The 15,791-nt window shown below is 40.2% G+C and overlaps 1 protein-coding gene across 1 annotated transcript; it reads right to left on the reverse strand.

Moving 5' to 3' along the window:
* Nucleotides 1-13,687: 13,687 nt before the first annotated feature.
* Nucleotides 13,688-15,046, reverse strand: VIT (vitrin; the record flags this gene model as incomplete). The annotated part of the gene is made up of 2 exons (XM_009579515.1): nt 13,688-13,944; nt 14,533-15,046. Coding segments are annotated over 2 exons (693 nt in total), but the record flags the coding sequence as incomplete, so codon positions are not given.
* Between the last annotated feature and the right edge of the window lie 745 nt (nt 15,047-15,791).

Raw genomic sequence — 15,791 nt, forward strand, 5'->3', positions numbered from 1 at the left:
AAGCTGTCTTACAATTTAACTATCAAATGTTCATCTTCTCTTTCTGTTCCTGCTAAAAAGGGTATCATTCTGGGCATTAAGGATAACAGTGAAATACTTCTTTTGAAGATTAAACCTATACCTGATGCTTTGTGTAAGTCCTACTAGTGCAATAGGTGGGAACTATACAAAGTTCCATCAGTGTCAGAGATTCTGCTACTTCTAGAGGTATTTCCCAACTTCACCATTTGTGGAACTTTTTAACTTGTCCGCTTCACTGGGTGTATCGTGCCATTGATTAGGTTACCTGAAGAATGAGTGCTTCTTGTAATTACTCAACAGATGTGCTTTGTTTATCTATTCAGAGCTTCTCTGTTGATACGAATGTCAAATAACTTTTAATCCGATCTTTTAGTCTATTTATACCTTCTTAAAGGAAGGTGAGTGGATTCTTTTCCGTTGTGTGTCATCATCAGAGTTATTACTGCTCATAAGCCTGAAGTTGGTGTTTTCCTCTAATGGGAATGGAAGGCGGAATTTCTGCTGGAGATGATTTCTGGTGCTGATGTGAGTAGGAAAGAACCCAATGCAACTCTTCCACATACCAGCCTGAGGTTAAGACTGGAAACAGATAAATAAATCTTTACCTTTAAACTGACACTTTTTAAAAAGGAATTTTTGAAAGATATCTACATAGGGTTTGACTGTGTTGTTTTTAGAGTGGCATTTGGGGATGGGACCACATTTGAAGCTGATCTCAGAGTTTAAACCAACTATATTATTTAGAATAAAAGGTTGACCTGTGCTGTTTGAGCCTGCAACACATTATATTTACTGCTAAAATATCCTGGAATACCTTTTATTGCTCAGAATATTCAGATATGTCACTTCATGATATTGATATGCAATATATTTCCATAGATAAGATTAGAACTTTTACCATGAAACAGATGACTACAATAGTAATTCAGATTATTTAGTTTTTATAAAGTGTTTTGGTTATGATGGAAAGGGGGAAACTTGGCTGCAAAACTGAGCGTTCAACTTTGTGAGAGTTCTGTGTACTTGTCTCCTATTCTTTCAGTGTCATTTTATTTCTTTTTGAAGAGGAAATTACAAAGATTTATTTGAAAAATTCTGAAAGTTATGTATATTATATATGTGTATATATATATTGTAAACATGTATTAAATGTGTCTAGTAAGGGAAGACTCCATGGGTGCATTTTAATGTTTTAGTAGTAAGAGTTCTCTTGAGTTTGTGTATACAAAGGATAATGGTGTGAGTACGAAATGAATGTTGTGCTTTTGCTTACCCAATACAATATGTAGTTACAGTTGTTTAAATTGCTGTACATAAAACTAATAGGCCGGCATGCTTGTTTTTAAAGATTGTCATTCTGATTACAATTGGAATGCAAGAAGTGGCTGTTCAAATGTGAATTGAAAGATGTTTCCTTCTCACTATTGAGCTCTTGCTCAAACTGAAAAGTGATTTTTTTAAAAGCTGGCAATAGCTAGAGGATGAGGTGCCTTTGAAAAACAAAACAAAACAAATGTAGCCTTACAAAGAGGTTGTGGAGTATATATATTTTTGTGCTGGTCTTCATAATTGATGTCAATGTCTTTTTACTGTACTTGCTCACATACTTGTAGAACTGCAGTGTATTGTGCATGAGCCTGTCAGATCTTCTGAACATCATCATAGGAGTTAGGGATGAAAAAATTACATAGGTTATCTAGTCCATCTGCTTGCTAAAGCAGGGGTTTAGACTTGTGCATTTTAATATTGTCTTGGCCAGTGAGGTTTTATATATGTTCTAAACAATTAGGCTTCCTTTTGAAGATTATTTTAATGATTGCCTCTCACTGACAGGATTATTTACATGATGTTTAGTAGTTCTTTTTTGTAACTTCATGCCAGTATTCCAAGCACATGTTTTGTGCCATTTTACATATTTCTCATCATCTTTGTAATTTGGAATCTGCATGCACGCACTGGTTCTAGCTGTATATTTCCATGCCTTTCCACTTTCTTCAAGCTGTTTTTTAGTCTGCTCTTTTTACACAACTTTTTCTTGTTTTCAGCTTTTTAGCTCAGTTCTCCATATCTTGGTGCCCACAACACCATTCCACATGCATGATTTGTTGGACTTAGTCTGAAGGTCATCTGTTAAGTGTGGTTTTTGTTTGTTTGGTTTTTTCCTCTGTAACTTGATGCTTCTGTGTAGGAAGACCAAACTTTTGGTCTTCTGACTAGTGTCTCACAAACCCAAATCGTATTTCTTTATTTCTGACAACTGTTTTAAATAACATCAAGTTTCTTCTTCATTTTCAGTATGTTGTTACGATTCTTTTGCAGCTAGATACTTAATTCCTGTTTCATGATTGTCCTGGGTTTTATAAACTTTGAACTTCTGATCTCTGAGGGCACTAAATTATTTTTATTTTTTCCCTTTTATGTGCAGTTCTTTCTGGTTCAATGTAATTGGTAACTTTCATTAGTGTGATACATACATCTATTGAAGATGTAAACAAAACTGGACCTAAGGCTTATTCTTGCAAAAAAGCATTTTTGTGCAACATCAGTATATGGCATTTTACCATTACTATCTTTCCCATATCTAATTTACATGGTACATTTTTTAATGGTTAACTTATATAATTTCTAGTGTATGTTAGCCTGTGCTACTGATTTTGGTTTTACTAACTAATTTAATAGGAGAATTTTCAGTCCTTCCATATGTTGAAAATTGGTCTGCTAGTTTTAAATACTCTCATTTTTATTTCTAATTTACTTCACTGTGCTGTCTGCTTTCACATATTTGATTCAGTTACCAAAATGCTTGCACAAAATGATTTGGAGTAGCCTGGAAGAAGCTCTAGATATAATTATATTGTGGAAAACATTTTCTTCACTCTTACAAAATCCTAGTGTCTGCATTTATTTTTGTGCCTCAAAGAGAAAACTTTTGGCATACCAAGTAAAAGATTTTATTACTTGTAAGAAAATCACCTGATGAATATTTTGGGGTCTCATTCATCTTTATTTTGATAAAATATGTTCTTCAGCAAGAAGTCTGTACAACTATATGCCACATACTGTAGGTTATTTTTTAGGCTGTATGATTTCAAATAATGTTACGTTAAAGCAGTCCCATATGTAACGTGTTTGAGTAAGTGTGTGATGTTCACCGTACAGCTTTGTGATTGGGTCATACAACACCATTTTGTAGTTGTGACTTTAAAGTAACCAGAAACATGTCCTTTTGAATAAATGTGTAAGAGGTAAAGGACTTAGTTACACCACCTTTTTCAGTATGCCTGTTTAATCACATACGCCCCTTTCCCCATCTCCTTCCTCATGTTTTAACAATGTAATTTTGGGGAGCAGCAAATTCCATAAACTGATGTGTCATTTGAGCAGTGTTTGAGTGGCAGAAGTGTTAGTCCATCCCAAAGAAAACAAAACATTAAAAAGCAGGCATACCCATCGGATAAAAAAGTTTTAGGGGGGTTTTTTAATGCCTTTCGAGATATGTATTTGGAAGCGTTTGCAGGCTGTGGTTTGGCAGTGTCTGCAGACTGTCCTAGGGAGCCTAATTGACACCTGTGTGAAATATCTAGTAAACCTGGTAAAACCTAGTAACGTGGGTTAAGGAAGGAAATGCAGCCATTGTGGTTGTCCCTGTGCCTGTACAGCAAAAGGCTATAGCAGTGTTTTCCTTGGAGTCCTCTTTGCTGAAGCATCAGGTTTGTGGTCTAACACGAGTAATTTCTGCAGCGTGGGAGTATCTGCAAATGAGATTATTTGTATTTTTACCTTGAAGGTCTGTAGGTAGCGGTCATTTGGATTGTATGCTGAACAGCGAGGGAAGCAGGGAGACCATTTGCCGAACTCTGCAGGAGATAGAGAGTAGGTTAAGTGGCCAGAACCAATGTGCCTTCCATGTGACTGGTGTCATCTCGGGAGAATTGGGCTGGGGAGCAGTGCGGAGTTTAGCCCAATGGTATCACAAAGGAAAATATTAAAAGGTTAGAGTAGCAAGTTTAGCGAGGCTTTCCGCTAATGATTCTTCAGATTTATTCATTCATCCATTGGCTGCAGGTTATATGAAGGATAAAATCTAGTATATATCCAGATTCCAAATTATGCAGTCTTGTGTCAAAGTAAGAGGTGGAGATTGTTCAAATTTCAAAACTATGTCACTTTAGATGAGGAGATGGCAGGAGATTTGTAATAGCTTATTACTTAAATTCTAAGAACAGAACTTACTCTTCTGTTAACATAGTCTTCATGTTGAGGACCCAGTTATGCAAAGGTAAGTTCCTCAGGCGCTGTAGTGAGTCTACTCTTTTGCTGCCAGATAAACATTTATTTAAAAACAGAATTGCAGGACTAAGACTTTGTTTCATGATGACCATTAGTATTGAACCAAAGCCACAAAATTTGGGAAGCAGAGTAGAATTTTAGGCTTGTTTCTCATTTTTCTTTTCTTTTTTTTCATTCAGTCATAATCTACATACTTAATATATATTACATACAGTGTCATCTGTATGGCTCACTTCACATTAAATATCCCATTCTGTAAAAAATTCTCCTTCAGTACTTTCTCATACAAAAGAGATGTGAATGGGACCGGTGGTTCCAGGTAATTTGTGACTCACTTAGCATGTATGTCTTTCAGCTTTCTAATGGGTGAGCTGATAAGATTCATGGAAGTAAAACAAGATGCTGCTTATAATATAGCATTTAAAAACATTCTGAAATTTGTGGCTGTTTTTTGGAAATTGTTTTGGACTACACTGCTAAGAATGAAGAAATCAGAATATGATAGTAAACCATTTACATACAGTAAATTGGTTTGTATAAGATGTTGCAATCTTTGACAGGATAATTTGAGTTTTCTTGGGCATCTGCTGTTGGTGAGCATCGTAGGGATGCTCAGCGTAGCTGTTAGTATTGAGGGACAGAGAGAATGCAAAGATTTCCCTGAAAAAACTACTCGGATGTTTCAGGAAGCTCCCTTTTTCCATAAGGACGTGAAGGCATTGGGAATATTTTATCTAAATCTGATAACGTATTTAGTTGAAGAGGGCTACAATAGGTGAACAGTCTTGACTCTTTCATCATCAGTGTCTTTAAGCTTAGAGATGAACACCGTTACTGAAACGAATGGCCTGTAAATGGCTAGTCAAAACCTCCACAGTGTTTCTACTGAGCAGCAGAGAACTGATGAAAACCACAGTGTTAATCCATCCAGTTATATAGGGGGTGTTTTACAGGAAATAACCCACATTGTAAAAAATAGTATTACATACAACAGAGCAAATGAACAAACACTGGGGGAGTGGGTGGGGGACCAGGATGACCTTTGTGTAAATAGTCCTTGCTCAGGCAAGTGGTCTTGCTTCGCTGGTGGGACTAATCCCAGGAGGGAGGATGGTGGGAAGTAAGATGATGTCTCTGCCTGTGCTAATGAACATACCTGTTGTGCAGGTATCTGTCCTTTTGATAAACTGATGTTTATCTTCCCAGTTAAATCCTCCTTTAGGCTATATTTTCTTAGAATCTTAAAATCCCATTTGCAGTGCACTGTCATTGCAAGGTAAATTTCATAAAGAACTATTGATTTTTCTCTTAGAGTGTTTTTTCAAGGGTGGTGGGGTTTCAGCTTCGGCCCTACCCCTCCCACCACTAAAAGGCTGATTTGTACCGCCTTATTCCCAGTTCATTTAATTTTACTGAGTTACCTCTTAGCCTACCTGCTGACTTAATTTTGCTGCTCTATAGTCTGTTGTGAAAACTTATGAAGTGCTGTATCGTTTAAGATGGTTTTTGAGAATCTGAATTCCTCTACAGAAGGTCTAAATCCAGTTGAATAGTTCAATTTGTGAGTCTCAACTGGTTCATTGTCAGGAGAGATTTGTTGCTGGATAGCAAAATCCAAACTATGGCTGAACTGAAAAGGCATTTAATAATAATACATGCTTTTTAGCCCAGCTTTCTTCCTGATTGAATTCGGGTTGTGGTATTGTGTGTTAAACTAGTTTCTCCCTGATCGTGATGCCAAGCCATGTTGTGATCCTGGGAGATCACACTCACGTTTAACCCACGCCTGCGCGTGTGTTTTCTAAGCTTCTCAAAGCCTTGTGTTGACACGGTCCTCAAGCCCAGTCTACTTGCATTCCCTCAGTTTCAATTGCAGACTCCCAAAATTACTTCCTTGCTATTTCAAGGAACCCTTGGTCCTCACACTAGAGTAGTAGGCTGGGACGTTGAGAGAAGATTTATGCAGTTGGATTTGTACTATTCTGAAAGGGAAGGGATAACTTGTTGCCAAGCCAAATATTTTCATTATTTTTGGATTACTTACTAAAAGCAGCCAAAAACACTGTATAAGGGATAAATGATGGACTTCAAGCTAATATTTTTCCATTAAGAATTTATTTTTTTATTCTTCCTGTCATCAAGATAGTGCTTTTTGAATGTAGCTTGTTTTCAGATGTATGGCTCCTAGAATTGTTTCCTTGCAGTCAGACATTTACAAACATGCGTAGGTTTTGAAAACTGTCTCATATGTGTTAGCACTTTCTCTGGAAATGCAAACTGAGCATGTTAGCTAATAATGTCTTGACCTTTATAGCCCAAGCAGACTGAAAAGCGGTCTTGTCCTCCATTTTCCATGAATCATGCATCTGAAAAAACTTGTAGAAGAAAATCCATGATGAGACGGCTATTGTTGCTGGAAGATTTTCTGTTGACGTTTGTCAGCATATCAACTACCTGCATTGTATTTTGTATAAATATCTTCAATTGGTTTCTTCTAGAAGAAACTGTCAGGTTAAAAAAAAAAAAATTCCAGACAAATTTCTTTGCCTTATGGACTGTATTTTGGATTTTTTGTTGTTGTTTATATGAATATACTTTTTTTTTCCTCTCTACAAAAATAACTATTGAACTTAAAGTTACCTGACAGTTCTCTTTCAGAGAAGATACCATAGGTGATAACCACTTAAATGTTAGTAATTGCAGTTGCTCCCCTTCTGTTTTGGGTCACTTCCATGACAGATAGTTGATATGAAAAGGCTACTGTGACTGATACATAAACAGCTAAAGGAAATTGACTCCCCTTCAGAATTATGCTGAGGTTATGATTTTGCACGCCTGTGTTCAACTTCTTTGAAGCAATGTTGGGCTTCAAGTGTCTTGCAAAGTGGTGGATCCAACTGAGGAACACATACTTGTTGAGTATTAGTCTGCTTGTCAGTTTGCGTATGGCTCGGTACAAGGCTGTGTCAGAATTTCAGTACCACCAAATTACTTGTTTAAATGCTACTGTTGTACAAAAGTGAATGTTAATTTAAGTGAGAAATTCTGTTTTCTAACTTGAGAAGGAAATAGTTTTCTTGGGAGTAAGGATCCGTAAATTTCATGTATTTCATGATTTCAGAAAGGCTTCTTAATCGTGGGACGTGAGAAAAGTGAAAAAGTGATTCGTTCTGCAAGGATTTGATAAACATTTATTATAAAAAGTGTAAATTTTCGCTTTAAATGAAAATGTTTCTTCAAACACTTAATATTAAACTTCTTACTAAAATTCAATATGTTAAAATCCTGGATAAATATCTAAAATGGCAAAGATAGAAAATTCAGAGGGAGATTATTTTGAAATATGCCAGTATATTTTTGAGCTTCTCAATTGAAGCCCTGAATTTTCTCTTTTTCACTGCAATTCCTATTTTGTGAAACTTCTTGGATAGGTTATATTCACTTGCCTGAATAAGTCAAGTAAATATTTTGTCATTAAAATTATATAGATCTGCTTACGTTAGTGTGCTGTTTAAAATGAGACCACGTTGAGATAACCATGCAGGTATTTGTATTGGTATGACAGTAGTGAAGTGGGGTAGCTGTATACTGAACCCGCTTTCTGTGCTGAGCAAAATCACATGGACTTCCAGAAATAAGCAATGGTTTTTAAGAGCAGCTTTATTTAATGTTGCAGCAGCAAGTAAGTGTCATTTGTACCATATAATTATGTAAATTGGGTGCTAATAAATACTATTTTTCAACATTTTGTATTGTGTTCTGTAATTCTGTGTTTTATCACAAGATATGTGTACTAGGAGGGGGAAGTGTGCTCAGACTAGGACAAGTAGACGTGTGTTTGGAGGGGCATGAGGTAACTTCATGTGAACTTCCTTCTGAACTGTGCAAAGTGTTACCGTTCACAGTAGTGTCTCAGTTTTTCTATTCTCCATATGTCTTGGTTTTGTACTCCTTTGCCATCTTGGCACTGTTGGCACCCTACATCTTTCCGTGCACTTAGGCACACAGTCCCCAGTATCTTCAGGGGGTGAAGCGACATGCAGAGTGGGTGCGGTGCCGTTGAGCCCGAGCTGGTCTATCAGCGGTGCATCGATCGCAGCGAGATGTGGTGCGCTTCCTGGGGAGAACATTCATTTAACATAAAAATAAGCACACGGTTCTGCCCTTGGGGAGAGGGAGAGCAAACCAGACTTCACAGATGGTAGTTGCGTTGCTACGGGAAGATGCTCAGAACGGCACTGTTGAGGGGGTGGTATGGGAACCTACACAGAACTGAGCGGAACAACTTGTTAGCGAGTCCATCCTGTTTTTTCTTGTAGGTGGGATGAGCGAAGTTCTCATCTCCTCTCCATGGTAGGTAAAATAAGCCTTCTGATTTAGTCCTGCTCATCTTCCTTCCTCATAGGAAAGGAGGAATTGCTTTATGAAATGACAATACAGTTGCATTCACCCCAGTGTTCTGCCTCCAGAGAGGGTCAGAAGAAGATTCCTGAGGTAGGGAGAAAGACTTCACAAACAATGTAGCAGTGACCTTCCCACATGGGAGGCCTTCCTAACATCCTTATGAACAAGACATGTCCACATAATGATTTGGGTGTGAGAAAAGTGAGTATATTCTTTCTGCCCATATGGTGAAACTTTTAACTACCATTTCTCTTTGTGCTTAAAAAGAAGTAATTTCTATGAGTGAGTGTTGGAGTTCTTGAACTGCATTATCAGAGTTTTTATTAGAAATCGGAGAAGGGGTTAAACCGGTGTTAAGGAAAATAACACTTGCTCCTCTTGCCATTCAGTATGACTGACAGCTGACTGTGAGTGATGTAGCTGATGCAGTGCTTAAACCTGTGATACCCACCAGTTTAAGTTTTCAACAAGGAAAAAAGACTACTTTGAGGGATTTGAGGCAGTCACTACATAGGTGTACACTTGCAATGTTTTCCATATGTAGGTGATTTAGCAAATGTAGATGGCCTGGTACTGTCTAAGACTTCTCAAACCGAGATGGAAATGGAAAAGAAAAGGGATCAAGTTGTTTCCATAATGTTGCTGATGGGCAGAGAAAAATAACTAGAAGAATGATAGAGTAAGTGACTTTGTTCAATCGTAAGTAATTTAAGGTCTGTATACCACAGAAGACTATCTTAGTGTTTGGTGACTAGGTAATATTTCTGATATTTACTGCTTGCTTTGACTTGCCAAGTAGATAACGTGGATAATTTTCTGTGGACTTCACAGGTAGGGTGTTAAATCTACTAAGGACTTCTAGATTGGATTGGTCCTGTGTGGATGCTTAACCCCAGAGCTTTTCCTGGTTACTGGAACAGTTCCCCTCCTGTGCTGGAGAGCCATGGGGGGAGGAACACGAGGAGGAAGGGGAATCTTGTCTACCCGCCTGTCAGAAAAGCAAAATTCAGCAGCTGCTGTGGGGAACCCCTCCTTTTGCTGAACCAGCAAAGCGGCAGCAGCTGAGGAGCAAGAGGGCGCACACAGCAGGCGATGCCTTCTGTGCAGGGTGGCAGTGACAGCAGAGGTGCTGAGTGTCCCACCCCTGGATCAGCAAGGTAAGATACTGCTGGGAAACGGGGGTTTGAGTTACCTCTCTCTAAAGAGATGGTTGAACGTTGAACTGAACTTTGGTTGTTCACCCGGAATGTGCAGGAGTTAGAGGCAAGAGGTTCTGCCATAGAGCTCCCCCATTACTTTCCAGAGCACGGATGTCAGTATTTATTTCCTGATGGGTGTTCTGGACTGTGATTGCTGAGCAGCGATAAGCCACCAGCCCAACTCCTGAGCGCAAAGATGCTTATTTGCTAGGGAGAGGGTGATCAGACAACTCCCTTTTGGCCATGTGTCCAGTGACTAGTTCAGACAGCTCCCAGCCTTGGCTGGCTGCCTGCCTCCAAGTGCAACCCTTTGGTGCCTTTCTCTTTTGGATGCGTCGGCCAGACAGCAGGTTCCACCGCACTGGTCAGGCATCTGAACTAAGTGGCCCAGCATCAAGTGTCTGGACATCTAGATCCTCTTTGATTCAGCCCTGCATCTAGAAAGTGTGTATAGACTGTGTTAATTTTTTTTCAGCTTCCAGAAGAAGTCTGGTTCCAAATAAGATGTGATCTTGCGGACTTGGGAAAGTACATACGATTTTGATGCCTTTCAGCCATTAGACCCTGCTTCAATGACTGATTCCTCTGATAGGTCCTTCCTCTGCTAGCTCACTTTTAGGCTTTTTTTCAGCTGAGCATGTAAAAGGATGACATTGAAACACCTGGGGCTTTACCAGCCTTGCTAGGTCTTCCATAATCTAGTAAGAACCTCAGCTGTGTTTCAGAAACTAAAATGGCATGGACCGTATTTGGTGTTTATTTTTTAACCACATACGAGACGACACATACTGCATATGCCTTTGGGACAATTTTATTGCAAAAGATATAGCAACTTGTATTCATAAGCTCAGAATAGCTTGTATATGTTACAGAAGGAGTTCTGCTGCTTTCTTCAAACGAATATACTCCCTCGAACATTTATGAAGATTTATACGTGTTATCTTGTTTTTTAATAAAACAGTATTTAGACACTTTAGTAGACGACAAGTATTTTGATTGCTATGAAAGGTTAAGAGGAGTGTGTTCTGTGCTGATCCACTTGTTTGCTTTTGTTAATGGAAGGGTGTATTCTTGCAAGTTTTGAGGCCTACGCTTAGGTTTACAGTGTTTATCAATAGGACATCCAAGTTTAGATGAGAGTTGGATTAAACATTAAACCACTTTCACACTTTGAGATCCAACAATTTCAAGGTCATCCTGAGAAGTTAATAAAAATGCACATTGGCAACCGAGTGCCATAGTTCTTCTGTAAACTTAAGATAAACCATTTAAACAACAACAAACTCTGACGTGCCCTTTATAAACGCTTGACACAGAAGATAGCTGTGCAACTTCCCTGGGAAAGAGCATTTGAAGGCTCACTGTCATTGCTTGAAGTTTAAGCTTTCAGAAGAAATTAAAATGTGTATCCTGAAGAACACGTGTGGCTCTAACTGTTCCTAATGTCTTGGCCGTCTGTGCTGCGCTTTCAGCAGAGCACAAGCGAAACACTGGGGAGTCTCTGCAGAGTACCAGTCTTCCGTGCTGCAAGAGTATGGCCGGTATGGAAAACAATATGCGGTGGTAAGCTGTTGCATTAAAAATTAAACCACAACATTAAGAGTAGATAAAAGTTAAGACGTAGGCCTGTTTCTCAGCTAGCCCCAAATTAAACCCCAAGCAAGCAGGTTTTCAGACAATGAATCTGTGTCTGAACTGAAGTCTCCAGTAAATTCAGTTTACGCTTTTTGAGATTTGTCCAGCCCATGTAAAGTCCCTTGTTGACAGAGAAAGATGCTTTCAGCAGAACGGTAGCGAGGGAGATGGGTCAGGAGATGGGGGGTATCAGGGGTTGCTCTGCTTCTACCTAACTCTCTGTCCTTAATCTTTACTTTTTTCAAGCCAGGAGGCTATTGCTGTGGAAGTGCAGCAGCACAGATTAAGTGTTAAAAACTCTGCATACATATATATTTTATGTCTTTGTTTTGCTTCTTTTGGAAGCTAGCAGTGCCCTGCGTCTTCTGTCTGGGTAGCGTTATTGTATCGATGATGTTCAGTTAAAGCTGGAACTGAATGTTTCTTCTAAGAGGAAGATCTGAACTTTCCCTGTGTAAAACTGCTGTTTCATCCAGGGTTGGTTCTGATAACCTCTTGAGAGGACCCTATAGCCTGGCTTATGTTACCGCACCAGGGAGATCACGCAGAATCTGCCATTCTCATTAGTCTGCATTATACCTACTTCACTGGTAATTTTTGAACTACTTCAGTCATATTTCCAAACATAACGATTTCAAACATTTTGTTGACAGAAAGGAGTCTCCCTTATGGCAATTTACTTCAATTAATGTTTTTACGTGAATAATAAGCATCCTGGGTCATGGTTATTTATTAAAACCGTAAAGGCTATTAAAAATCTGGTTTGTGAGTAAGATGTGAAATTTGAGTTTTAATTTCTTCCCATTTTCTGCTAGTTCCACAAGCCTGACGCGGTGTGGCTTTGATTGCCATAAGGTGCATGAACACGCACATTTTTATTGGCTCTGAAACTCCATCCCTTTCCTTCGATAACTTTGCTTAATGAACATATTTTCTTAAATTATATTGGATGGAAACATAACTAGCAACTGCTGCTTCCTAATTAAAGTGCAATTGCTTTGACCTTCTTAGTATGTCACTCCTCCCCTACTGACTAGTGATATGGCTTGTTCTTCACTTAAGAAACAACTGTGTGTTTTGAATAATCCAGGGCTGTAGTAGGTTCATTTTTAAATCAATCCATAAATCAGAAGTCAATCCCAAATTTGGGAGAGGGAGTCTGTAAATGCTCGAAATGCTACTTTTCCCAGTGTATAATACAGAACTTCACATAATTCCCTCTTTAATCCTGTTAATGGCTCTTGAATAGCTCTCCTCACACTAGAGACTGCTGTAAGCTGTTCTGAGCTGTGGTTTAACGACAGAGGTGGCTTCTCAAACGGTTTTCTGATTGCGAGCAACTTAAACCCACAATTTTCTCAGAGTCTCCTCTGTCCCGGCAGCTCTCCTGGAGTCCTGCAGGCCTTGAGCCACACAAGAGTGGAGCGAGTGAGCTAAGGGGACAAGACACTTCTCAAAATCAAATATTAATGCAGTGCTGTAGGAGGCCAGATTCCAGTTCGTGCGTGTTGGCTGCGTTGTGGATTTGGGGCTTTACTGGGGTTGACAAACGGTTGTAGGGTCGCACAGCTTGACCCTTTCCTCTTGCTTGCTTTCCAGTCTCTGCATTTGGATAAATCTCAATTCTTGAGTTTACACTAGCTGAAGCTTAACTTGCTGCTGGCAAGACAGCTGTACAAAGAGAGAATGCCTGCTTTTAAGAAGGTACTCGATTTTGGGTCATGTCCCCCTGAAAAAAAGTGTCTGGTATTTCAGCCCTGACCTGGGTGCCGGCTGATGGGCAGTGCCACACGGAGGTGCTTCTGCCACAGCGTTTGAGCAGTGTGGCTGCTCCCTGAAGGGACCTGGCCATTTCAGGAAGCAGGCGGTACGTTTTAAGGAGCTTGTGTGTGCCCAAAGGTGGGAACCAGACAAGCTGGGCCTCTCTGCTGGAAGCAGCTTTTCAAACAGGTCCAGTTACCTCCTCCGTGTTTACTGCCTCTTTTGCTATCCATCCAAATCAGAGTTTCTGAAGCCTGCAAGGGAAAAAAAAAAAAATCAACAGTCTACACAGAGCGTTATCATGCATAGGGACAGAGCTGCAATCAACCTTGCTGACTGGAAAGTGCCAGAGAAAAACACCTCCAGTATTTCTCAAACTGAGGGCTGGCATTACTCCTGTGGCACTTGGCATGCCTTCAGCATGGCGCCTGAGGGTTCCGCCTTGCTCAAGTCCATCAGTTCCGTGGCTGGGAATTAAATTCTGTGCAAATGTTTTGGATGAGCTGATTAACAAAGCGGTAGAGGTTGTCAAATTCATCCACGAAGAAGGAATGCTCCTTATCGGGGTCTGTTGCGATGGCTTCCAGTTCATCTTGGGCTGCCCAAGCAACTCCGACAGAGTAAGCTATAACTCCTGGAAAGAAACCCAGAGTTTAGAATGAGCATAAAAGTTGTCATTGCTTAAATTTGATTTAAGACCAATACTGCAAACATAGTTGCCAGGCCACAAAGATGTGGGCAGTCAGTTGCAGTGCTCTTTCTCTCTGTATAAAAATGGCATTTTCAAATTGGAGGAAAGGCCTAGTTTGTGCTTTGGAAGTACCTTTTGCCAACAGCAAAAAGGTTTAAACAGTAGTAAAGCTCTAGCTCTAGGTCTGAACAACAGGCTCCTGAGCAACAGGCTCTCGCTCCAAATGTCTTAGAATTGTGCTGGAAGATATGATTATCCTGACTGGAAAGCCAAAGAAGGCTTCATGTGTTACTAAGACAGCAGAAATCCCCTGAGATCTCCTACGCATAGCTGTATTTTGCTAGATTTATGTGAATTCACATTTTAAATAGACACTGGTCTTGCTTAGAGCTCGATGAGACCCCAGGTTAGGTGCTACTCTTTCTTCCTAAAGTTCCATCCAGTGCCTCCAAATTGTAGCAAATTACATTTCTCTGACCTGGATAAATGCTGAGGCACGTAGGAAGAGCAGCTAATGATAGAAGAGCTTACCATTTTGGTGAGCTGCCATGGCTGGCACTCTGACATCGTCATAAGACCTGCCATCTGTAATGAGAATCATGATCTTTCTTTTGTTGGGTTTGGATTTGCTGAACAGCTGCTCTGAGGCGTAGCTGATGGCTGCTCCTGTGCTGGTCCCACCACTCCAGTAACTGATCCTTTTAATTGCACTCAGCACGTCCTGCTTGGTGCTGTACTTGTCAAAGCTGAACTCGAGCCTTTGCTCATAGGTGTACTGAACAGCTCCGATGCGAGTGTCGGTGTCCGAAATCTCGAACTCTCTGCTGATGTTGGCTACAAACTGGAGGACTGTGCGGAAGTTGCTGGTGCCAACGCTGCTGGAGCCGTCGATTACGAAACCGATGTCAGCTGAATTGAGGCACGTCTTGCTGCACACCAGCCGATCGGTGTCGCAGACCCGCTTCACCAAGGGCTGCACCGCCTTGTGTAGGCTGAACCAGCTGGGCACGTTGATGGAATAGAAGCCATTTGTCCTGCACACTGCCTGCAAGGCAACACAAGGATGAATGCAATGAAAATTCAATCCACCTGTTTCAGCTGGGGTATGTAGCTAAATTGTAAATACAGGTTCCTGGAAAGAGCAATGCTGGCATCTGAAGTGGCCTCTCCTCCAGTCACCATCTGCTTCCCTGGGAAATGACATCAATGTAACATCACAGATACTTGTGTAACGAGCCAGTTTTTCCTGCTTTTTTTTAAAGCTGTGGGATGGAGCTGATATTATAGTAGTGAAAGAAATGTAATAAGCAAGTTTGCCACCTGTCAAGCTTTTTTAGATATGTTACATTGTTTGCAGAGAAAGCATCCAAATCACAGAGCTGCTGTTAGCGTGGCTCCAGTGGGCATTATGGGAGCCTGTGTGCTTGCCGGGTGGCAGCTTCAGCTCCCATCATTCAGGGCAACAAGGAAAGTTTTGCCTGCTGACAAACTACTACCTTGAACTGAAACCTGGAACTGAAGTTGGGTTATCCTTGGCTCATACCCTTCTAAGCAGAAAAAAACCCAGGCAATTTTGGTGAAAATGCAAAAAGCCCTTAAAAATTCCCTGTTGTGCTGGCTCTGCCAAATAGTGAAAAAAAAAAAAACCACATTAATTTTTATAACTGAATACTTGTAGGGAGAAGATCTGCAAGAGGCTTCTGTAGGGTTAATGGGAGTCAGGTGAGTGTGGGTGGGAGGTAGGGGTGGCACAGAAGAGGGAGTGGTAGAAGTCAAGCGGGGGGTGGGGG

The sequence above is a fragment of the Fulmarus glacialis genome, unplaced genomic scaffold (genome assembly GCF_000690835.1).
Source record: "Fulmarus glacialis isolate BGI_N327 unplaced genomic scaffold, ASM69083v1 scaffold43646, whole genome shotgun sequence".
In the NCBI taxonomy this organism is placed as follows: Eukaryota; Metazoa; Chordata; class Aves; order Procellariiformes; family Procellariidae; genus Fulmarus; species Fulmarus glacialis.